This window comes from Maylandia zebra, linkage group LG15, assembly GCF_041146795.1.
Source record: "Maylandia zebra isolate NMK-2024a linkage group LG15, Mzebra_GT3a, whole genome shotgun sequence".
Taxonomy (NCBI): domain Eukaryota; kingdom Metazoa; phylum Chordata; class Actinopteri; order Cichliformes; family Cichlidae; genus Maylandia; species Maylandia zebra.
The window spans coordinates 41769406-41794165 of record NC_135181.1 but is presented as its reverse complement, the minus strand read 5'-3'; the positions used below and the strand labels follow the sequence as shown (position 1 = coordinate 41794165).

General features: G+C 43.8%; 1 protein-coding gene across 4 annotated transcripts; it reads left to right on the top strand.

The window, feature by feature from the left end:
* Nucleotides 1–4778: 4778 nt before the first annotated feature.
* Nucleotides 4779–23315, top strand: LOC143412738 (uncharacterized). Of its 4 annotated transcripts, XM_076874511.1 has the most exons (4): nucleotides 4779–4880; nucleotides 13144–13220; nucleotides 14192–14411; nucleotides 20447–23315. In XM_076874511.1, exon 4 carries the CDS (start codon nucleotides 20738–20740, stop codon nucleotides 22298–22300), a length of 1563 nt encoding a protein of 520 aa, XP_076730626.1. In that variant the 5' UTR covers nucleotides 4779–4880; nucleotides 13144–13220; nucleotides 14192–14411; nucleotides 20447–20737; the 3' UTR covers nucleotides 22301–23315. The 4 variants fall into 4 exon arrangements, 3 of the variants coding, with proteins under 3 accessions (XP_076730626.1, XP_076730627.1, XP_076730625.1); XR_013093281.1 differs by lacking the exons at nucleotides 4779–4880; nucleotides 13144–13220 and having other exon boundaries at nucleotides 13806–14411; nucleotides 20447–22575; nucleotides 22622–23315; XM_076874512.1 differs by lacking the exons at nucleotides 4779–4880; nucleotides 14192–14411.
* The last annotated feature ends 1445 nt before the right edge of the window (nucleotides 23316–24760 follow it).

Here is a 24760-nt window from a genome sequence, read left to right as displayed (position 1 = left end):
GACATTCCCAGCGAGCTGAGGAGGAAAAGACGGGGGTGTCGTGCTGGGAAGGAGCGCCGTCGCCCGAGAAGGAGACGTTATCGACCATCTCTTCCTTCTGTAATTATTGGAAACGTAAGATCTTTGCCCAATAAGATGGATGAGCTCACGTCGCTAACCTGGTCACAGAGGGAGTACAGGCAATGTAGCATCATGATGCTAACGGAGTCGTGGCTAACATCGCTAACTCCGGACACGAGTGTGACACTACCGGGATTCCAGCTGCTGCGAGTGGACAGGACCAGAGACAGCGGCAAGAGGAAAGGAGGGGGACTGGCAGTTTTTGTGAACGACAGATGGTGTAACCCTGGGCACATCACTGTAAAAGAGCAACTCTGCAGCAGAGACATTGAGCTGTTAGCCGTTAGCATGCGTCCGTACTACCTGCCCCGGGAGTTCTCGCATGTTATCGCGATAACAGCGTATGTCCCCCCCTCGGCCAACGCGGATGCAGCCTGTGACTCTCTCCACTCTGTGGTCAGCAGACTGCAAACACAATCACCGAGAGCCCTTCTCATAATATCAGGGGACTTCAATCATGCCTCACTGGACTCCACACTGCCCACCTTCACCCAGTATGTGACCTGCCCAACCAGAGTCAATAAAACACTGGACTTACTGCATGCCAATGCAGAAGAGGCATACAGTTCATCACCTCTCCCTCCCCTGGGCAGATCTGATCACAACCTGGTGCACCTTGTCCCTGTGTATGAGCCCTTAGTGCGCAGGGAGCCACCAGCCACCCGCACAGTACAGAGATGGTCGGAGGAGAGCGAGGAGGCTCTTAAGGATTGTTTTGAGTCGACTGTGTGGGAGGTGATTTGTGATGATCACGGAGAGGACATCGACAGCCTTACTACATGCATTACTGACTATATAAATTTCTGTGTCGATAACACCGTACCTACCAGGACTGTACGGTGTTTCTCCAACAACAAACCTTGGATTACCCCAGAAATTAAAACCGTCATCAAGCAGAAGAGGAGGGCCTTCAAATCCAGAGATAAAGAGGAGTTGAAAAGGGTGCAGAGAGAGCTGAGGGGACTGATAAGGAATGGGAAGGACAGCTACAGGGAGAAGATGGAGAACCAGCTTCAACAAAACAACGCTGGTGAAGTCTGGAGAGGCCTCAGAACCATCTCGGGCCACAAACAGCAGAACTCTCTGCCTGGGAGGGATGTGAGATGGGCAAATGAACTGAATCATTTCTTCAACAGATTTGATTCAGCCATGAGGCAGTCTGCAACATCGGCTGCAGACTCACCCACCCCCACTGCTGCTGTTCCACCTCTGACACCTCAGACTCTTCACACCTCCTCTATTCACCCTGCTCACTCCTCCCCACCCCCAACAACAGCATCCAATACACACTCAACACAAGGCTCCAGCCTGTCTCTCTCAACCACCCAGGTTAGGAGGGAACTGAGGAGGATTAATGGCAAGAAGGCAGCGGGCCCAGATGGCATCAGCTCGAGGGTCGTCAGGTCCTGCGCAGACCAACTGTGTGGGGTGATGGAGCACATCTTCCTCCTTCTGAAGTCAAGAACTGGTAGTTGACTTCAGAAGGAGGAAGTCCGAGTTGCAGCCTGTCAGCATCAACGGGGAGTGCGTGGAAAGGGTCTCCAGTTTCAAGTTTCTGGGTGTGCACATAGACACAGACCTCCAATGGAGCTCTAACACCTCTGCGGTCTTAAAGAAGGCCCAACAGCGTCTCCACTTTCTGAGAATCCTCAGAAAAATGGACCTGAAGAAGGAGCTGCTGACCGTCTTCTACCGCTGCTCCATTGAAAGTGTGCTGACATATTGCATCGGTGTGTGGTTCTCCAGCTGCACCACAGCACACAGAAAGGCACTCCAGAGGGTCATCAACATGGCCCAAAAAATCATTGGACATCCTCTTCCCTCCCTGAAGGACCTGTACAGCACTCGCTGTCTCAAGAGGGCACGCAGCATCCTACGGGACTGCACACACCCAGGACACCGGGTGTTTAAGCTGCTGCCGTCTGGCAGGAGGTTCAGGCTGCTGAGGTCCCAAACAAATAGACTCAAGGACAGCTTTTACAACAGGGCAATAGCCCTGATCAATGTAAATAGCTGACCTGACTGGATACCTCCCTGGACTTTTTAGGGGGAGGTAACAATGTTTAAAACGATAACAATAATATTTATATTTATAACAAGGTGCAATAATAATTAATGTGCAATAATAACAGTGTGCAATACACATACACTTATTCTTCTTTTTTATACTAAGTTAATATACTGTGTTGTGTTGTTTGTTACGTTGTGATGTGTCATATCGTGTCGTGTTGTGTTATATGTAGTGCCGACGTAGGACAGTTTTTCCAATTTCATTGTACTACTGTACTATGTATGACTGTGCAATGACAATAAAGAGTTATCTTATCTTATCTTATCTTATCTTCAACCTGAGCCTGAGGTTGGGAAGAGTCCCACAGCTCTGGAAAACCTCCTGTGTTGTACCAGTGCCAAAGACTTCACGCCCCAAGGACCTCAACAGCTACAGGCCGGTGGCTCTGACATCCCACCTGATGAAGACCCTGGAGCGGTTGGTCCTGGCTCAGCTTCGGCGCCTAATAAGCTCATCACTGGACCCACTTCAGTTTGCCTACCAGCCTGGCATTGGAGCGGATGATGCCGTCATTCACCTCCTACATCGTTCCCTCGCTCACCTGGAGACCGCTGGGAGCACTGTGAGAATCATGTTCTTTGATTTCTCCAGTGCCTTCAACACCATTCTTCCCTCGGTTCTAAAGGACAAGCTGGTGAACTCTGGAGTGGACCATCACCTCACTACCTGGATTTTGGACTACCTCACCGACCGACCACAGTATGTTAGGACTCAGGGCTGTGTGTCAGACAGGGTCGTCTGCAGTACGGGGGCCCCACAGGGAACGGTTCTGGCTCCGTTCCTCTTCACCATCTACACTGCAGACTTCTCCCACAATTCCACCCAGTGCTTCCTGCAGAAGTTCTCTGATGACTCTGCAATAGTCGGCCTCATCACTGATGGAGACGACAAGGAGTACAGAGGACTTACCCAAGACTTTGTGGACTGGTGCCAGCTGAACTACCTCCAGATCAACGCCAGTAAAACCAAGGAACTGGTGGTAGACTTCCGCAGGCACAAACATTCTCCACTGCAACCACTGAACATCCAAGGTATGGACATTGAGGCTGTGGACAGCTACAGGTACCTTGGTGTTCATCTGAACAACAGACTGGACTGGACTCATAACTCAGACGCCCTCTACAGGAAAGGGCAGAGCAGGCTGTACCTGCTGCGGAGACTCAGGTCTTTTGGAGTGGAGGGCCCACTCCTGAAGACCTTCTATGACTCTGTGGTGGCTTCTGCTATCTTTTATGGTGTGGTCTGCTGGGGCGGCAGCATCTCTGCCGGGGACAGGAAGAGACTGAACAGGGTGATCCGAAGGGCCAGCTCTGTTCTAGGATGCCCTCTGGACCCAGTGGAGGTGGTGAGTGACAGGAGAATGGTGGCTAAGCTGTCATCACTGTTGGACAACATCTCCCACCCCATGCAGGAGACTGTGACAGCACTGAGCAGCTCCTTCAGTGGGAGACTGCAGCACCCACGGTGTGGGACGGAGAGATTTCGCAGGTCTTTCCTCCCCACTGCTGTCAGACTCCACAACAAAGACTTTAACTGATGAAACACACACATCCACACATATGCAATAATACTAAGTGCAATAATCTTTTCTGTCATCATTGTATTTTTACTCAGTTGTATATAGCATTTGTATTTGTATTCTATTTTTATCTTATTGTATATTTATTTTATTTTATTCTATTCTGTACAGTTGTGTACTGTATTTATTCTTATTGTATCCTAATTTTTGCCTCATAACTTTTGCACTGTCCACTTCCTGCTGTGACACAACAAATTTCCCACGTGTGGGACTAATAAAGGTTATCTTATCTTATCTTATCTTATTAACGAATCAATGGTACAGAAGTGGAGGAAACCAGAAGAATGAGATGAGTAAAGTTTGACTTGTCTAACTGTTTTGTTTAGCTTAATGTGCCTTTAATCCGGTGTACTTTATGTATGAAAACAGACCCGTTCATCGACAGTGTACTTTACAATCTGGTATGGTTTATGGTCTGAAAAATATGGTATATGTCAAAACAATTTATATTCGACAGACTTAAACAAAGTTAATATCTAACTGAAATAATCATCTCCAGAAAATACATGAATGCAGTTTTTTTTAAATGTAACAGCTGTCATCTTCAACTAATTGTCAAAATTCAACAAATGTGCATTCAAACAGAAAAACATTTACATTTCAGCAAATATAGCATCCAAGTTACACAATTTTTTACCTTGGGTTCAAATACAGCTTAATAGAATCAAAGCTTGTCATTATATATACAGGGTGGGCCATTTATATGGATACACCATAATAAAATGGGAATGGCTGGTGATATTAAAGTCCTGTTTGTGCCACATTAGTATATGTTAATGGGCAAACTCCTCAAGATGGGTGGTGACCATGGTGGCCATTTAGAAGTCGGCCATCTTGGATACAACTTTTGTTTTTTCAATAGGAAGAGGGCCATGTGACACATCAAACTTATTGGTAATGTCACAAGAAAAACAATGGTGTGCTTGGTTTCAATGTAAATTTATTCTTTCATCAGTTAGGGAGAGGAAAAGTGTTCCGGTCCCCGAAGGGACGCGGAGGTGCACGGTCCTTCCCTTGGGCCCTCCCGCTACTCCACTGCCTGTTACGGCCACCAGGCACCAGGCGCCGTGCCCGGTACCATACAGGGATTCAATCCTGGTCCTCATCCAGGTAGACCATTTTTTGTTGTTTTGTTGTGTTGTTTTGTCTTGTCTGTGATGAAGCCTTTGTTATCTAATAATAAAGTTTTTTGTGGATGATGCAGCCTTTGGTATTATAGTATAATAAAATTGGTTTGTTTGTTATTTATGACTGTAGGTATGAATGATAATGTATCTGATTGATAGTGCCAAAAAAGAAGAAAAATGAAAAGAAATAAAAAAAAAGTGGCTTTTTTAAGGAAAATAAAATTAATTTATTTTTAACAAATTCAAATTAGGCCAATTGGTAGTGTGCCCGGGACAACATTTCGACCCCTCAGGGTCTTCTTCAGGCCATGTCACACACTGTACAAACTGAAAAAGTGGCTGCTGTTAGGGTTAGAGGGGTTAGGAATAGGGTTAGGTATAAGGCAAAGTTTGATTTAGTTAACTTTATTAAAGTTCTTATTGCATGGTCCCAGGGGCCGCTGGACCATCCCGATTTCTCCTTTGCAATCCCTTTTGAACTTAACTGTTCCTCTTCTCCTTTTCCTCCATGGTCTTCTTCTGATATACTGTCTTCGAGCACTGTGAATGACTAGTTCATATATAAAATGAATGTGGATATTCAGCTCCTGAGCTTCGCGGGAAGAGTGGTGGATATAAGATAATAAAATAACACTATATAATAAAAATCCTAAATAAATAACTAAAAAAATGACTAAGAATATTATATTAAAACCAGAGCGACAGACAGATTCCTCATTAAATTTGTGGAGGGGATTTGGCCCCCACAAGACACTGGGTGTTTTTAGTGTTTTGTTTTGTGCTCTTAAGAACTGTGAGGTCATTTATTGTTAGTAATCAGTACCCACACAAGTCTTTGTTAGTTTTAAAAGTGACACTCATATTTATTTACAAACTCTTTAGTGTTCATGCAGTCAGTGTCAGAGGAAACTGTCCTGTCCCTTCGATATCAATTACTTTTCTATTTTAAATTAAATGTTTAAAATTAAATTAAAAATATTTCCACCACTGAATAGACCTGGGGTTTTTTTTGTGACAAATTATTACAGTTTATTGGAATGAGAAAGACAAACACTGCTCCTTCTCAATTCTCTAATGCCACCTATTATTTGGGCACCACTGAACCTCCATAAAGTTTGCATGTGGTGTTAAAATCTCTCAAGGTCTACAGTAGGGCAAAAAAGTGTTTAGTCAGCCACCGATTGTGCAAGTTCCCCCACTTAAAATGATGACAGAGGTCAGTAATTTGCACCAGAGGTACACTTCAACTGTGAGAGACAGAATGTGAAAAAAAAATCCATGAATCCACATGGTAGGATTTGTAAAGAATTTATTCGTAAATCAGGGTGGAAAATAAGTATTTGGTCAGTAACAAAAATACAACTCACTACTTTGTAACATAACCTTTGTTGGCAATAACAGAGGTCAAACGTTTACTATAGGTCTTTACCAGGTTTGCACACACAGTAGCTGGTATTTTGGCCCATTCCTCCATGCAGATCTTCTCGAGAGCAGTGATGTTTTGGGGCTGTCGCCGAGCAACACGGACTTTCAACTCCCGCCACAGATTTTCTATGGGGTTGAGGTCTGGAGACTGGCTAGGCCACTCCAGGACTTTCAAATGCTTCTTACGGAGCCACTCCTTTGTTGCCCGGGCGGTGTGTTTTGGATCATTGTCATGTTGGAAGACCCAGCCTCGTTTCATCTTCAAAGTTCTCACTGATGGAAGGAGGTTTTGGCTCAAAATCTCACGATACATGGCCCCATTCATTCTGTCCTTAACACGGATCAGTCGTCCTGTCCCCTTGGCAGAAAAAATGCCCCATAGCATGATGTTTCCACCCCCATGCTTCACAGGGGGTATGGTGTTCTTGGGATGCAACTCAGTATTCTCCTTCCTCCAAACACGACGAGTTGAGTTTATACCAAAAAGTCCTACTTTGGTTTCATCTGACCACATGACATTCTCCCAATCCTCTGCTGTGTCATCCATGTGCTCTCTGGCAAACTTCAGACGGGCCTGGACATGCACTGGCTTCAACAGCGGAACACGTCTGGCACTGCGGGATTTGATTCCCTGCCGTTTTAGTGTGTTACTGATGGTGACCTTTGTTACTTTGGTCCCAGCTCTCTGCAGGTCATTCACCAGGTCCCCCCGTGTGGTTCTGGGATCTTTGCTCACCGTTCTCATGATCATTGTGACCCCACGGGATGAGATCTTGCGTGGAGCCCCAGATCGTGGGAGATTATCAGTGGTCTTGTATGTCTTCCATTTTCTGATGATTGCTCCCACAGTTGATTTTTTCACACCAAGCTGCTTGCCTATTGTAGATTCACTCTTCCCAGTCTGGTGCAGGTCTACCATACTTTTCCTGGTGTCCTTCGAAAGCTCTTTGGTCTTGGCCATGGAGGAGTTTGGAGTCTGACTGTTTGAGGCTGTGGACAGGTGTCTTTTATACAGATGATGAGTTCAAACAGGTGCCATTCATACAGGTAACGAGTGGGGGACAGAAAAGGTTCTTACAGAAGACGTTACAGGTCTGTGAGAGCCAGAGATTTTCCTTGTTTGAGGTGACCAAATACTTATTTTCCACCCTGATTTACGAATAAATTCTTTACAAATCTTACCATGTGGATTCATGGATTTTTTTTTCACATTCTGTCTCTCACAGTTGAAGTGTACCTCTGGTGCAAATTACTGACCTCTGTCATCATTTTAAGTGGGGGAACATGCACAATCGATGGCTGACTAAATACTTTTTTGCCCCACTGTATACTGACTTCCCTCCTTCCTACACCTGTTTCTAAAAAATAAAAAACACAGAATTTCTAGAAAATAAAAGCCAAGTTAATACACTGAATATTCCATCCACTTGTCAGACATAAAAGGGCTTAAAAAAACATATTCATTATATCTTGTCTACCTACAGTATACCTTAAGAACCATAAAAAACATAAAAACATACACATGTGACATTCAAAACAACTTCATTAAAATAATAGGATGACAGAATACTTTCAAGTGGGGACGTTAAGGCCTGTCGGCTCAAGTCCCCAATCTGTCCATCCATCCTCCTCTGCTGACCGCCAAACCATCCTTGGTGGGCTGTGTGCTTCAAAATGAAAAGTTTAGAGGGGTGCACAGTCCGTGCTCCCAAAAGCAAACCAGGCGTACCCACTACTGACTTGGATACTGCAGCCGATGGAAATTATATGAATTAAAATTAATAGTTTTAAGGAGGAGACCGAGCTCGATTCCGAAGGGGGGCGGGCTCCAAAGCCCACCCCCCAGCTCCTGGTGCTGATGTAATATTAATCCCAGCTAACGTCTAGTTGTAGACCGTCGCAGCATGCTGAGAATATCATCTTCGCTGTCTCCTCCGTCCAGTGGATTCCATTGGCTGCAGTATGAAAATATTGCTGATGGATACATGATAAGTGGTTGTAGTGACTATCTATGAAGTTATTGAGTATTGTCAAGTTTTGTTTTTGAAGTACAGTCAGTGAGTCTGTGAGATGTATTTTTGCCACAAAGATGTCCGCATTTGGGAACACGGACTGCGCACCCCGAACCACCATGCGTAACTGTTTGATTGATGTTTTATGTGGATCTTGATCTCTGTTATTAAAGCCTATTGCCAGCACCACCAGCCCTGTTTCCACAAACTTAGGCGCCATCTCAAAAAGTTTATAAAAATGATAAAAGCTAGCTCCTGGGTAGCTGTCCATTTGAATGTGAGGACTTTTGAATGTCGGAATTCTACTCAAATTCGAGTCACCCAGAAAAATTACTGGTTTAATCGCCCGGATTTTCCAATCTTGTAATTTTCTGCTCCTTCGTGCCCGGTGAGTCTGTGGTGTGCTCCACGCCTCTACAACGCCACCCCCTCCGGCACGGCTTTCTCTCGTACGCACGTCCGACCCTGCGGCCTATGATCCTTCATATGCGACTACATGGATGTCACCCTCACTATTGCTGTCGCTCAGATCAAAATTGCAAGTGAAATTAAGGAAGAGGGGATCGGAGCGGTCCAGCGAATCGCCGTATGCCGCACTTTCCCGTTGTTTCGGGATGTCTCTCATCATTTCCCCTTCGGTCTTATCACCTGTTTCACTGCGTTTTAGCAGTTCAGGCCGTTTACGCTGGTTAGCTGCAGGTCGGCCTAGATCGTGCGGTGAAGAGCTCTCCGTTGAGTCGGGTGGGAGGCGTGAGCGTGGAGGAGCCGAGCGAGGCGTCGGTCCTTTGGGAGTCGAAGGCAATCGTATTGGACCCGCCATTGTCCCACGACGTGCCGAAAAGGAAGCAGGTGACGAGGTGGGTACACTCTCTATCCCCTCATCCAAATCTACAGCCACATTGGAGCGTAAAAGTTTGAGATGGGCCGGTTTCTCCCTTCCCACAGTCCTCACCCCTCCCTCATACACTTCTTCCCTCCCACCCCGCTGAGGCGGGGTGCGGGCATCCCTCCCTGACGCTTCTTGCTGTCCTGCGCTTCCTCGACTAGCGTTTTCCACTTACCCAGAAAAAGTGTATTTTTTGGAACAAAATTTAATTTTCCGGATGCCTTAGTTGGCAGTGCAGGAAATTGTTCCTCATCATTCACATCTATTTCTGGCGCTTTAGCCGCTATCTCCTCCCCACCCTCTTCATTCTCAACCCGTGAATGCCCACACTCCAGCCGTCCCTCACCCTCTTCTCCCGAAACAAAAAAGGATTCCACAATTGTTAACGTGGAAAGTTTTAAACAGGCCCCATATCTCCTCCCCGCCCACCCCTTTGCAATATCGAGTGACACCTTGTTATGTTTGTCGTATTTCAAAGACTGTATTACAGTTTCATAATGTTCATACAAAATCTTTAAATTGTTTTTCATCCAGGAGTCAGTATTGTGCGCTATTCGCGCTTTTACCTCGTCATTTGGTGCTGCCGGTTTGATAAAGTCAGAAAGTCTGGTGGCCTGCCGTGCCATGCCCGCGGATAAATGCCCGTTTCCAAAGCTTCTTTAACCCTTTACAGCCGATCGGGGCGGGCATGCTCTGTTTTGCGTAACTATTTTTAAATCCTGGTAGCTCTGCAACCACGTAAGCTAGCGCAATAATTTTTTTTGCATATGAAACTGGAGGAGTTGTACTTACATCTTATGCCATCAGCTTGTCCTAGGTCACAGTTTCCTTCCACATATAGCTTTGCAAAAACTGCATAAAAATCACTTGCAGCAACAAAAACATGATATTCCAGAAACACGCTTCGCCGATCCGATCAGCTGTTTGTAACACTTCCTACGTCCATCAGCGCGAACTATCACATGACCGCATGACCTGCCCGAAACCGGAAGTGACGTCATTTTGCGGAAATGTAGTTTTTTTTACCATCGTGGCCTCATGAGCTTATACTTGTGTTTTTAAAAGTTATGTTTGACTTCATGACTTTCTGTGTCGTTTCTGGGATGCTTAAGACTCATATTGCACTGCTGGAAATAGTTTATTTTGATGCATATGCTGTTTTTTTGCAAATTTGCACTATAATATTTATTTCCGTTTTTCCTGCAGTATATAAAAATTGGTGTATTTCAAAAATAAAACTATGAAGACACTTAAAATAAATTTCCTGTGGTGGGAAACTAGTTTGTGCAACTTTTTTGTATTTACAGTTTTGAGGGATAAGCCTCTTAAATTTCTCTAACAAGAAATATATGTTAAAAAAACAAAAACGATTTTCAATTTTTTTGTAGTTTATTGCACTTTTTTGCAATTTATGTAATTACTATGCACCTAATGCAGACATATTATTAAAGTTTCGGCTATAATGGTTGTATTGATGTATAGCAACTTGAAATGCTCCCAAAAATGGCTCCACAGCATGTAAAAATATAATATAAGCTCTGGCGGACTTGGTTCTATGGTAGGTCTTAAAGGGTTTTAATGATGCTTCTATGATGTACAGCTTGAATCAGCCTAAAAGCATTTTTAGCGCACTGTCTCGTATCGGCATCGGGTGCATGGTTTAATTTAGCAGGTAATCCACCAGTCTCCCGATTCCCAAACCGTCTCACCACAGGCCTATCTGGCCTTCCCGGTATCTCAATTTGCCCCGGCCCCACCGGCCCCACCTTCCGCGCTCCCTGGCCAGTCTGCATTGGGCTTCTCCCCTTACCCAATTCCTTAAAATTATACAAATTACCGGGGAGCTCACCTTTGTTTTCCTGCGGTCCCCGCGGCTTTCTCCGGCATTGTGGGAACAACCAGGTGTCATATTCCACCTCTTGTCGTTGCTCCTCCGCTGATGCTGTACAGCGCGCCATCATTCCAGACAGTGGTTCTCCTCCTGCTCCTCTCACACAAAGTCTGTTTGTAATGAGGCTTGGAAACACAGTTAATTCGCACCCGCGGCCGGAGCGGCCCGCACAGGAAAAACCAGGTGTTTTTTTAAAAATTAAAGGGGCTCCCCTCAACAATCCCTAAAAAATGGGATTTAAAAAATTAAAAAAGTACTTGTTGTAAATTAAAAAATGGGTCTAAAAGAGGGCAAAAATGCCCATAAACTGGGATAACTGGTTAGTTTCTGTTTTCTCCCGCTGGTCTTACTGGGTCCCTGACGTTTCGCGGTGAGTACCGCTTCTTCAGAGGGAAAAACGCGAGTGGGGCCAAGAGGGAGCAGGGCAAACATAAACTCTTTTCCGGGAGACACCCACCTGCGTGGGCCTACCTTCCGATAGGTCACCACGAGGTCACATGGGGTTATCACTCCAGTTATCACTGGTGCATTCATGAGCACCTAGCCTCCTGTCCATTCATAAAAAACATAAACATGTAAACAAGTGTACACTCTATTGTTAAATAAAAAATCCCCAACATTATAACTATACCATAATACACAATAAAACCATCAATTGTCTAAAATTTGTAAACAAAAGACCTAAATTAAAATCAAATGTGACCTTTATTAAAATAATAAAACCAGCTGAATTAAATCAATGGCAAAAATAAGACCTACATTAAAACCAATAAGAACCCACAATTATGACCTTCATTAAAATAATAAAAGTAGCTCGATTAAACCAATGGTAAAACAAACCCTATATTAAAACCAATGAGTAAAATAAATAAAATAAGTAAAAAAATAAAAGAAGGAGGGAGGAGGACACCGCCCTCAGTGGAAAGCTGGTCTGGCAGTCAGCGAAGGATACTGATATTAAAAAAAATTATTAGTTTACATTGTTGAAATATGCTTAAGCTTTATCCATCCCCTGTTGGGCTTAAGATCCCCACTTGACCTCAGAGGTCACCCCTCATACGGGTCATTATCTATCCCAAAAATGCTCTTAATTGTATCCTCTGTCAATGTATTATTGAAACTCTTGAAACATCTTGATTTAAGCTCTGTGCAGCCCCTTTTACATAAAATTAGAGTACCCCTCCCCATAATTCCCCATTTGAGTTAGAGGCCCCGAAAACAGGTTTATACCCCTACCCTCTTCTGGTTGAAGTTAGGGCTCTTATCCCCACAGGTTAAGGATAGGGTAAAGTACCTCAGTCAGGGTTAGGGAGGTTAGGGGGGTTAGGTATTTAGAGCTTTTGGTTTAGTTTATTTTGTCTTAAACTTTGTTGCACGGTCCTAGGTATCGGCTGCACCATCCTCTTTTTCCTTTTTTGGCTCCTCTTCTCGACGGCATCCTCCTCTTCTTCAGCCTCCCTTGTACATCCTTTTTTTTAATGTATTGGGGGTTTTTTTGTTTTTTGTTTTTTTGTTTTGTTTCTTGCTTTCTTTTTTTTTTCTCTTTTTTTCTCTCTTTTTTAAGTCGTGAATTTTTGGGAATTTTTCTCCCTAATTTCCTTTGGGATTAATAAAGTATTCTGATTCTGATTCTGATTTTGTAAATGACCTATTTGCTTTTGCCCCCTCCAAGAAAATATGCTTCACTTCAAGCTATTTAACTAAAATACAGTTAAATAGCTTGAACACAGCTTTAAAGACAGCTTAGAACTTTAAAGCAACAAGACAGCTCAATGTTCCTGTTTGGAAAAAAAAACTGCAGGATGGAAAGCTGTGAATCTTTTTATACATTAACATTGATTGACAGGATTAACAAGTTCAGAACTTTCCATCTGTAAAACAAACCTGTGGACTCAGCACAAACAAAGAGCAGATTAGAAAGGTCGTCCAAACATTGCTTTGGACACTGTTTAGCCTGTTGAAGGGACTGTTTCCTGTCGGCCAGTGTACTCTTCCTGTCCTCACCGCAAGTGACACTGAACTTCCTCTGCAGCAGGAAACCGGGCCCACTTTGTCTGGGCAAGTGGTGGAGCAGATCGCCCGGAGGGACGCGCTCTTCAGCTATGACTGGTATGTTGCTGTTAGGCTAATATCTTTTTTTTTTCTTTGCCTGTCCCATTTGGTTCTTTAGCCATCAGAATTGTTTTCTGAAGACCAACAAGGATACCCAATGGATTTACTTTGCCAAATGGATCATCGTGGCATTGCCGTATTGGTCCATTTGATCGACCTTTGTTTTTATTATTTATTATATTTTATTTTCAGATGTTACAGACGGGACAGACATGAGTGAAGGATAGGAAAGGGAGAGAGAAAGAGGAAGGAAAAGAAAACAGAAGGGGAGAGGGACAGTGAGAAAGGGGGGGAGAAAAAAAATCTCCTGGATCACCTGTTGAGAGAAGAAGAATAGAAAACAAGCAAAAAAAACCAAAAAAACCCAAAAAAAACTAAAGCAACACACTAGACATAACACTGTCAAGAAAAACATGTTATTTTAATCTCATATCATATCATTTACATCCACTGTTATTATTTCATCATTACTTCATTAGTCTGTATCAGTTTTATCATTAAATATTATCATGTATCATTTGAATTAACATTTAAATAGATCAGTTAGAAACCACCAGCATGGCTGTGGTTCCAGGCTGTTACAGGAAAAATGATTCTATGTTTCTTTACCTTCTTTTAAATGTACAAAGATGCCTTTTGTCTGCCCTTTGCCTATGGTTAGATTAGTTTAGAATAATCTTTTTAGACTTTCTCAGCAAAGACATACTGTTTTGGGACATATTGTTTTAGATTGTTTTATCTCTCACAGCCTTCTCCCAGCTCTCTGCTGACGAGACTAGCGCCACATATGGAGTTGTTTATTTTATTTGTTTTGTATTTTCTTATCCTGTTCTCACTGTCTTTCCTATAAAAATTACCAAGCCACTGTGCATGGTGTGAGTTGTTCTTAGCAGCTCACCCGTGTACACGTTTGATAAAGAAAGTAACTTTGTCTCATTGTGTCTTTATTTCTCCTGGGTCTTTTACAGAGTTTTCCCCCAACATTTCTTGGTCCTTCGGAGCCGGAGCGCCTCCATCGTGTCCCATCTCCGTGACCAGTCCACGTTGCTCGTCTGTCGACAGCCCACATACTAGGTGTGTGGTCAAAGACCAAGGGCGTTAAATTCGAGTCTTGGCCAACGTTCTTAGAAAGCGACCCACGGTGGTGGGGCCCGATCGAGGTGGACCAGACCCGGCGACACCGACCAGGTAGATACAGACACACTGACACAATCTTGCGTAAAATCGTATTTTAAATTCAGGGAATTTAAAATAGCGAAAGTAGCTCGTCGAGACTGGAAGCTCCCCACTTCTGTGGGTTTAAAGTAGCTCGTCGGCTGGTAGCTTGGAGCTCGTCGACTGGAAGCTCCCCACTCTTGTGGGTTAGGTTTGGAGCTCTGAGTAGCTCCCCCAGCTGGGTCAAGGGAATAAGTAGCTCGTCTACAGAAAGACTGGCAGCTCCCCTTATTATAAGGGTTCCGATCGCGCGAATAAGTGTGAATGTGAATGTATGTGTGTATTGTTGTAACTAACGGAGCAAGCTGACTTTTCACGGTCCAATAAGAGACTGAGCCGCTCCTACTGTGTTTTTCTTTCACTGCTGTTCGCTGAAGTGCTGGTGGTTTGGGAGAACGGTCGAGTTCCGCCTCGTAAAGTTCACACCGCTTTTGGAAATAGTCCGAAAGTAGAAGGGCGTGTGAGCAACCACTCTCATTCCTCATATCAGCGAAGGTGGATAGCAGCTGTATTGCCAGTGTATAAATAAATAAATAAAAATAAATAACTAAATAAATACATAAGTAAGATACACTAAATAATAAAAATTGAAAAATGGGGAATAAAACCTCTAAACCTGTTGCCAATAATGGGCAGTATACACAAAAGTTTATTAATGACGAACAGTGGATAGAAAATAAATATCCAGGTGCAGGAAAAATCAGCGCAAGGAGATGGCGTAATCCTAAAAAGACGTCATGTCCTGGGTGGGAGGGTACGTGCAGCCCCGCAGCTTTAACACAGCTCAAAGATAGCTTATTAAAGGAAATAAGTGCAACCACAAATCTTAGAAAGAAAGGAAAGCGCACAAATGAATTAACTTTCCTAGATGCATGGAAAAAAGAGCAACAGAGACGTGCTGAGAATAGAGAAAAGAGACAGAATAAAAAACAAAAGCAAAGCTGTGAAGTGCCTGAAGCAACGGCTGCAGCCCCTCCCCCCTATGTTACTGCCTCTGCATCAACTCCCAAGCAAACAGACAAAGATGCAGCTGTGAATAACCCTTACGGTTCAGTGCAGGCAGATTTAGCTAAAATGTCATTAACACATGCACCTGAAGCAGATATAGGGGAAGATCATGTAGGCAGGGAAATATGGCCTGACCCCCCAAGCCCCCCAGGAGTATTTCCATTAATAAGTTCACCTAACCCCAGATATGGTCAGCCGATTGGACCTATGGGGCATCAAGACGCACACCCCACAATTCTTGTGTTTAGACCATGGTCACATGAGGATCGCAAAAATGTTCTTAAAGATGTCCCGCCCCTGCATGACGGTTTTGACATATGGAAGAGAGCAGTTGAAGCAATTAGGACTCAGTGGTATTTAAACGGTCATGAAATGTACCAGGTACTTCAAGATCTTTTAGGTTTGAAGTTTGGCTCAGTGAAAGGCTCTTTCACTGGGGGGGCAATTAATAATCCTTTAGATTCTTTAGTGGTCGGCAACGGACCACAACCCCTGCGTGCAGGTGACCCTGAATTAGAAGGCCAACTACATAATTTCTATGAACGTGTGAAACTACAGCTGGCCCCCAAGCCAAACTACAATAAAATAGGAGAGATAAAACAGAAAGAAAATGAAACTGCATCAGACTTTTTAGACCGCCTGCGCCCAGTTTTTAGGCAGCATTCAGGTTTAGATTATGCCGATGGCGATGCAACGCCATTCCAGCAGCAATTAAAAAATGCGTTTCTAAATGGCCTGCTCCCACCAATCAGAGCACATGTAGAGAAACATTGGGTCACAATGAACACTGGCAACCTGCCAGATGCCCTGTTACATGCTGAGCACGCCACAAAAGTGCACAAACAGAAAAATAAGGCTGACGTCTTCACCATAGATTCAGAGACAGGTTTCCTTGCATTTTCGGGAGGCTATCAGAGGCAGAGAGGGAAGCAAAGTAATCGACAGCAAGGCCGCAGACACAGAAACAGGGACAGCAGATATGAAAGAGACAATGCCTGTTTCAACTGTGGAAAACGAGGTCACTTTGAACGGGAGTGCAGAAGTAAGCCACAGACACATAATAGTAGGAGGAACAATGACAGGCAAAACAGTGGCGAATCTATAGAGAACAATGACATGTGACTAGAAAACACACAAGACATGAACATTGATGAGGGAGGGGAAGTTTTTAACATAGAACAATTGCTATTAGGGTCAGAATACAAACCAATGCTGCTAATTCATGTGAACGGGCAACCAATCCAAATGTTGTGTGACACCGGAGCATGTAAAACGGTTCTAAGGCAGCCGCCTAAAAACTTACAGTACTCAAAAGACACATTAGTTGTGAAGTCAGCCACAGGCCACACTACTGTACAACAACTAACTGCCCCGTTAGAACTAATGCATACCGAAAGTGGCCGCAGGTGCTTCATTAAATGCATATATGACCCGTCATGCCCAGTAAACCTACTAGGAAGAGACGCTCTGACAGAACTCAAGATAGGCGTGGTACCGGAAGAGAATGGCATGATTGCTGAATGCATGCTAAATGACAACACTCCAGAGCCAGATAGCATTAACACGGCACACAGCAGCAACGTGTGTCTCTCTCAAGGCTACGGTGTCCCACATTATTACTGGACTCTTGAGTTGCCCGAGCTCACAAAACTACACAATGTGGCCCGCAAATATACACCCCCCACATCCTATTTCCAGAAACCCACTGACTATCACAACACGTTGAGATTTAAACAAACTCCAGGCCCAGACCCACTTTACGATCAGCAAGTGTGGAAGCTAGGACAACAGAGTTTGACTTTACAACACCTGTATGTCACAAAGTCGGGAAATGCAGTGTGCTCAGTAATCCAATCAGCAGCCGTGAAGGCTTTGAACCGCATGCCTAAGCCACACGTGTCTGTAGCGCATGACTATCATTCAGACTGGAAGGATTTAGGAAATGTGTTAGCCAGGGTTGAAGCAGACACTTATGAAAAAACGGAAGACACTCATGAAGGCTGGCTGCAAGGCCGCCGGACGGGGTGTTTCCGATACACACTGGGTTGGTTGGTCGCAGTCAGGCCCGCTGTACACCTAGCCGATGCCGCTGAAACACATGCACAATTAACTGAATGACATCAGGCAGCACTAGCTCAGCTGCCTAAAACTCTCTGGTCTACAGGCCCTGCTGATGTAGGCCTTATAAAAAATGCAGATGAAGTAAGAGTAAAACCTCTCTCAAAACACAGACCACTGATATCTCAATACCCTCTCACTACTGAGGCTAGACATGGCATTCGCCCAGTGATAGCAGACATGGAAAAGGCAGGAATTTTAATAAAAACAAAGACAGCCACCTGTAACACTCCTATCTTTCCTGTTAAAAAAGCTATCACGGGTGCATACCGTCTAGTACATGACCTGAGAGCTATAAACGAAGTGACTGAACAAATCCCACCTGTGGTTGCTAATCCACACACTATTTTAAATCAGGTCACACCGAACGAACAGTGGTTCTCAGTAATCGACCTTTCAAACGCCTTTTTCTCAGTTCCACTACATCCAGACTCACAGCCCTTGTTTGGCTTCACCTTTGAGGGTCAGAGGTACACATACACTCGTTTGCCCCAGGGTTTCCAGAATAGCCCAACCCTCTATGCAGAAGCACTGAAGAAGTCAATGTCTAGCTGTAAGCTCCCACAGCTAGGTCAATACTTGCTGTATGTAGATGACATTTTAATAACCGGTCACACACAGCAAGCGTGCAAAGACAACACACTTGCTGTGCTACAGCATTTGGCTGAACAGGGCCACAAAGTCTCAAAACACAAACTGCAGCTGTGGAGTGATAACGTTACATATCTCGGACACACACTCACAGGCCAGGGCAAAACACTGCTGGGAACCAGAAAGCTGGCAGTGCAAAACACACCCAAACCTAAAACAAAACAACAGATGATGAGTTTTTTAGGTTTGTGTAATTTCTGTAGAGCTTGGATTCCAGAGTATGCACTAACAGTTCAGCCACTCCAAGACATGATTTATGGCAAAAACCTCGCTTTGCGCGACACAATAACGTGGACGGTAGAGGCAGACGCAGCATTTACTAACCTAAAGGTGGTTTTACAAACAAATGTAGTCCTGGCCCTGCCTGATTATGACAAGCCTTTCGTGCTGCATGTTGATGGGGGGGCCGGCTACATGAAGGCAGTTCTGACACAGGCTTTTGGTGACAAACAGCGCCCTTTAGCATTCTACTCGTGTAAATTAGACGCTGTAGTTTCGGGCCTGCCGACTTGCGTCCAAAGCTGTGCAGCGGCCACAGAAGCAGTAAAGAAGTCAGCAGACATTGTCTTAGGGCACAAACTAGTTGTCAAGGTCCCGCATGCTGTCACATCTATACTGCTGCAAGCCAATCTCTCTTACCTGACTCATGCCAGACAGCTATCGTATGTAGGCATTTTACTATCACAGTCTCACATCACACTGGAAAAATGTGGCACACTGAATCCAGGGACTCTAGTGAGCACACCAGCTGATGGAGATGTGCACAACTGCCATGCAGAATTAGACAAAGACACCAAACCCCGCCCTGACATCCATGCTGAGCCACAAGCTGGCTTTACTGATGTCTTTGTGGACGGATCGGCCTCTAAAGACAACACAGGCCGTAATTGTGTAGGTTACGCAGTAACCACAGACAGTAGAATAATAGAAGCAAAACCACTTTCTTCTTCATATTCTGCACAGAGCGCTGAGCTGATAGCTGTTATTCGTGCATGTGAAATCCACAAAGATAAACCAATAAACATTTATACAGACAGCCAGTATGTTTTCTCTGCTGTGCATCATTTCGCAAAGCTCTGGCAAAACAGAGGAATGATTACATCAACCGGTAAACCAGTCCAGCATGCAAGCCTCTTACAACGCCTGCTGACTGTAATACATTTACCACAACATCTCGCATTGTGTAAATGTGCAGCACACTGATGGCTCTTTTATTACTACAGGCAACAATTTTGCTGACAGAGCCGCAAAACAGGCGGCACAAAAAACAAACATGACATTGATGGCAGTAAACACACATCAGATTCCACTGGATGTGTTGCAAAGTGAACAAAAAGCAGCAAGCACAGCAGAGCAGGCAAAATGGCTAAAACACGGTGCAGTTCTGACAAACGATTTAATGATGTGTTATGGCAAGCCAGTGTTGCCAAAATCGCTCCACAAAATGGCGGCATTAGTGACTCATGGCTGTACGCATTTGTCATCGGGGGGAATGACCTGTATTGTCAACACTCATTTTTACACTGTAAATTTTGAAACTTCAGCAAAACAATTTGTCAGAACGTGCATGACGTGTCAAAAATATAATGCTCAGGGTAACCTGCGACCACAAAGAGGCCGTTTTCCAACTCCGCCTCATCCTTTTCACACAATTCATATGGATTTTATTGAACTAAGCGAATGTCAAGGGTCAAAATACGCCCTAGTGGTTATAGACGTGTTCTCAAAGTGGCCGGAAATCTATCCAGTGAAAAAGGCAGATGCAATTTCAGTAGCAAAGTGCCTGTGCAATCACTTCATACCCACATATGGCATCCCAGCTTTGATACGGTCAGACAACGGCACTCATTTTGTAAATGATGTCATCACTAAGGTCTCTGAAGCACTCGGTTTCAGCATAAAACACCACTGTGCTTATCACCCTCAGAGCGCAGGCCTTGTAGAGAGAACTAACGGCACTATAAAACAAAGGCTCAGGAAATGCATGGCAGAAACAGGAAGGCCGTGGCCTGAATGTTTGGGTTTAGTGAAAATGTGGATGCGCTTAACACAAGGCTCCCATAAACTAACTCCATTTGAAATCATTCATGGCAGGCCGTTTCCACTGCCTATTACCAGTCAACCAATAGACAAAGCAATCAGAGAAAACACATTAGCAGAGTGGATGTCTAAGCTGTTAGAAAACAAAGAGATCGTTGTACATAATCAACAACCTGATGATGTTTCTCCAGTGTCTTGCAGGCTAAAGCCCGGTGACTGGGTTCTGATCAAGGTGCTCCAAAGGAAAAACTGGAGCACACCCAGGTGGGAGGGGCCATACCAAGTCCTCCTCACTACACCGACCGCTTGCAAAATTGCGGAACGACCATCCTGGATCCATCAGAGTCACTGCAGGCGAGTAAGTGAAGCCATCTAAACTCAGTCGACACAGGCTCGCCCAATTGTTGTGATCTCGCCCGGTGGAGGGAACAGCCTTTCTGGCCGGGGGGTCTACTCACGACAGGAGGGTGTGTCCTGTTGTCATGAGGTGGTGGCTCCTAATAACTGCAGCGGCCCTGACCCTGGCCGGGCTCCTCACCTTTGCTTCCATGAGGGACAACAAGTCACGCTACATGGAGAAAAGGCAGACACTGTATGACAAAGGAAAGTACACCAAGTTTCCCCATGGCTACGCCACTAACTTCTGGTGGCAGTTTATGAACACTACAGCTCACTTGAATAACAAAACTGACTGCTATGCATGTACCCATATGCCCCTATCCTCGCAGACGTCTGGCCTGTGGCCGTACAGCATACCTGAAGATCGCAGTTGGTGCCTGTTGGGCCTGGCAACACATCCAGGCTACGGTACTCTTTGGTCCAAAGCCAACTACAGCATCCCAGCGAAAGCAACCTGGAGGTCATCATCACTCACAAATGTGAACTGTTCCGGACAGACCTACCTACTGACCTGGCCCCAAGTCTCAGACCCACTGCCTGATGTAATTCTACTGAACAAACTGAACGCATCACAACTGCCAGTATGTGTGATGAACAATGGATCGCGGGCAGTGGGGGAGCTGCCTACTCACCTATGTAAGTCCATATACACTTTCTGCCCACCAAGGAACGAGAGGAAGTGTATGACCTGTTCAATCAACGCCACCTGTGCCAGTAACACGACGCTGATGGGCCTAAACTGTCGCCCCGACTACAGCTACCGAATGCCACTAAAAACAAAGACTCAGTACCAGACAGGATGTGCACGGACGGCACCCAGCAGCAGAGGAACTAGAGTTTTGGCTGACTGGTACTTCCTATGTGGCAACAAGGCTTATCTGTCACTCCCTGAAGGTTGGGGAGGTCTGTGCGCCCTGGTGGAATTATCAGATCACGTTTTCTTCATGCAAAGTGTTGCACATCACCCAAGCAGCCGGCAGAGACGTGAAGTGGACATCGCCTCCCCCAATTCTTTCGGCATTACCGTGGACACTGGAGTGCCGGGAGAGTTTCGCATCTGGGGAGGAGGAGTGAAATTCTTACAGAGCTTGATCCCCGGCATCGGAGTTGCCGAGGTGCGAGATCATGTGGAAATCAACCGATATGCTCTGCTACGACACATCAACTTGACTAAGACCCTGGGAACCGCCTTAGCAGGAGAACAGCAGGCCATCAGAACGATGGTGCTGCAGAACAGACTGACACTAGACCTGCTAACAGCATCACAAGGAGGAGTTTGCAAGCTGATCGGGGAAACATGTTGCACTTTTATCCCTGATGGATACGAAACTGGAGGAGACATTTATGAAGCTTTGCAGAATTTGACCGCTCTGCAAAAATATGTCACTGAACACACACCTGGAGCAGCTACAGCACAAAGCTGGCTGGACTGGCTGTTCAGCGGTTCATGGCTGGCTGCTGTAGCAAAGCCATTTTTCCTTCTAGGTCTCATCTTGATAGCACTGCTCATATTAGTGTTGTGTGTGTTGCCATGCCTAAGAGTAATGATTTCACAGATGATAACAACTACAATGACTGCTTATGTTGCCGTGCCTGAAGAAGAACAACATCCCGTTGCAATTCTGTTAGAGGAGAACTTGTACTAGCTGCTAATAAATGACGTGGTGATTAAAAATGACTTGTCAAGTGATCATGCACTGATTAAAACATTAGTAGGTTGTGCAAGTTTTCATGCTTTTATTTTTTTTGAAGTCTTGACTTTTAAACAAAGTTTTTCATTTTGAATATAACGTTTTCATGCTTTTATTTTATTTTTTGAAGTCTTCAGTTTTAAACATAAAGTTTCCATTTTAAATATGAAGTTTTCATTAGTTTACACATAAAGTTTTCAATTTAAGGTTTGCATCATTTTAAGTATAAGGTTTTCATCCTTGTATTTTTTTGAAGTTTTCATTTTATAATATGAGGTTTTCATCCTTGTATTTTTTGAAGTTTTCATTTTACATATTAGGTTTTCATCATTTTTAAATATAAAGTTTTCATTTTACTTTTCATCCTTTTATTTTTGTAAGTTTTCGTTTTAAAATATAAGGTTTTTATCCTTTATTTTTTGTAGTTTTATTATTTTTTCTTGTTTATTTCACTTGTTATTTCATTTACTCTGATTTTCATTTACTATGTTTTTCTTTTTATTATTTTCTTTTGTTTTATTCTTTAGACCAAATGACTGCCATTTCTGCTATGCTGACATTTTGAAGATTTTGGAAATTAAAAATTGCCTAAGATACTTAATAAATAATTTTCATAGACAATTGTTGTATACATTTAAAATAAGTTAAACAGGAGGGAATGTTACAGGAAAAATGATTCTATGTTTCTTTACCTTCTTTTAAATGTACAAAGATGCCTTTTGTCTGCCCTTTGCCTATGGTTAGATTAGTTTAGAATAATCTTTTTAGACTTTCTCAGCAAAGACATACTGTTTTGGGACATATTGTTTTAGATTGTTTTATCTCTCACAGCCTTCTCCCAGCTCTCTGCTGACGAGACTAGCGCCACATATGGAGTTGTTTATTTTATTTGTTTTGTATTTTCTTATCCTGTTCTCACTGTCTTTCCTATAAAAATTACCAAGCCACTGTGCATGGTGTGAGTTGTTCTTAGCAGCTCACCCGTGTACAGTGGCTTGGGTTTCTGAAGTATGGGGAAGGTTTTACCAGGGCACCAAGTTTTAGAGTTGGTATTTTTTCATCTATCAGAGAAAGAATATTCGGTGACAAGTCCTAAGACCCGGGCTTCTTTTTATTTAATTTTGTTTTAAAGCTTTACTTTTGATTTTTGATTTATATTTTGAACAGTGCACTGATTTTTGTTTCTGAATCTTTTCTTTAAGCAGATCTGCACATCGGAAATTACAAGCATTACACGTCGGCGAGAAAATTGTTGCAAGTGAGTTTCTCCACATTAAAATGGGCTCTGGAGGAAACCACTTATGGGGACAATTATAAAGTGAGAGTCCCTGCCTAAGAAGGATTCAGCGAGGTATTCCGATCTAAAGTTCTTGTTTTTCTTTTTGAAATGACGTCATTTTGCTGAGGGCGGAAATCTAAATGCGGCGATGGTTTCCACTATCAGCAAAGAATGAATGAATGAATGGATGAAAGACTGGAAATAAAACAAACGGACTGACTGGTAAACGCTGACAAGACTTGACCATGACTCAAGGTTAACCTCCACCTAGATAGGACAAAAGGGTGGATGAATTTATGTGTGTTTCTTTTTACAGGAGCAGAAAGATGACAGCGATATCTGAGGTTGCATGACGATTTAACTTTTAAATGCTACTTTCTGTGTTTGTGAAAGTGTGTACACACCTGCGCAGCGTTAACATTTGCATTTTCTTCTCTACAGCTGACGCCTAACCCGAGATGGTCAAAATGTGTTTTGCTAATGTTTGTTTTGGCATGTGGAGGATTCAGTAGAAAACAGACAAGGGACCTGAGAGAACAAATAAGAGATGCAGTTTCTACGGAACAGTGTAATATGGCGCTTATAGGGATAAAACGAGTGGAGTGACATTGCTTAAGGGAAGTCACTGATTAAATTGGGGATAAAATAAATTGCGGCAATAAGAGTGATTTAATGATTTGGGAAATCCTGAACATGATACTTGTCTGTTGTGCTGAATACTTTAGTTAAATGAGTTAAATGAGCTTAACATGTAACTGCTGACTGATGTTCTTACACAAGCTTACAGGTTGGCAGGAGATTGTTTTAGAGAGAATGTGTAACGTTCTTATACAGGTCTCAGTAGGGAGTCAACCTGTGGGAGGAGGCCAGGAAGGCCCAAGAGGAGGCGGCCCCGGAAGAGAGCTTACTCGAGATAAGCTCCACCGTCACGCGCCAAGCATCAATTCATTCCAGGCTCTAGTCTAAAGTAATTGATAGTTTAAAGGAAGCGTAATAGTTTTGTACGTTTTTTACTTTTATACTCATAACCTTATATTCTTATCACGAAGTTTAAAGTAAAAGTGAAAAGAGCCTGGGTACAGTGATCATGAAACTGTGGGAAAATTGGAAAATAACGGGGGTGTTGGGGTTGATAA

Bases quoted from the DNA above. Each gene is read 5' to 3' on its own strand.
- LOC143412738 (XM_076874511.1), top strand. From the start codon at position 20,738: ATGAGGTGGTGGCTCCTAATAACTGCAGCGGCCCTGACCCTGGCCGGG.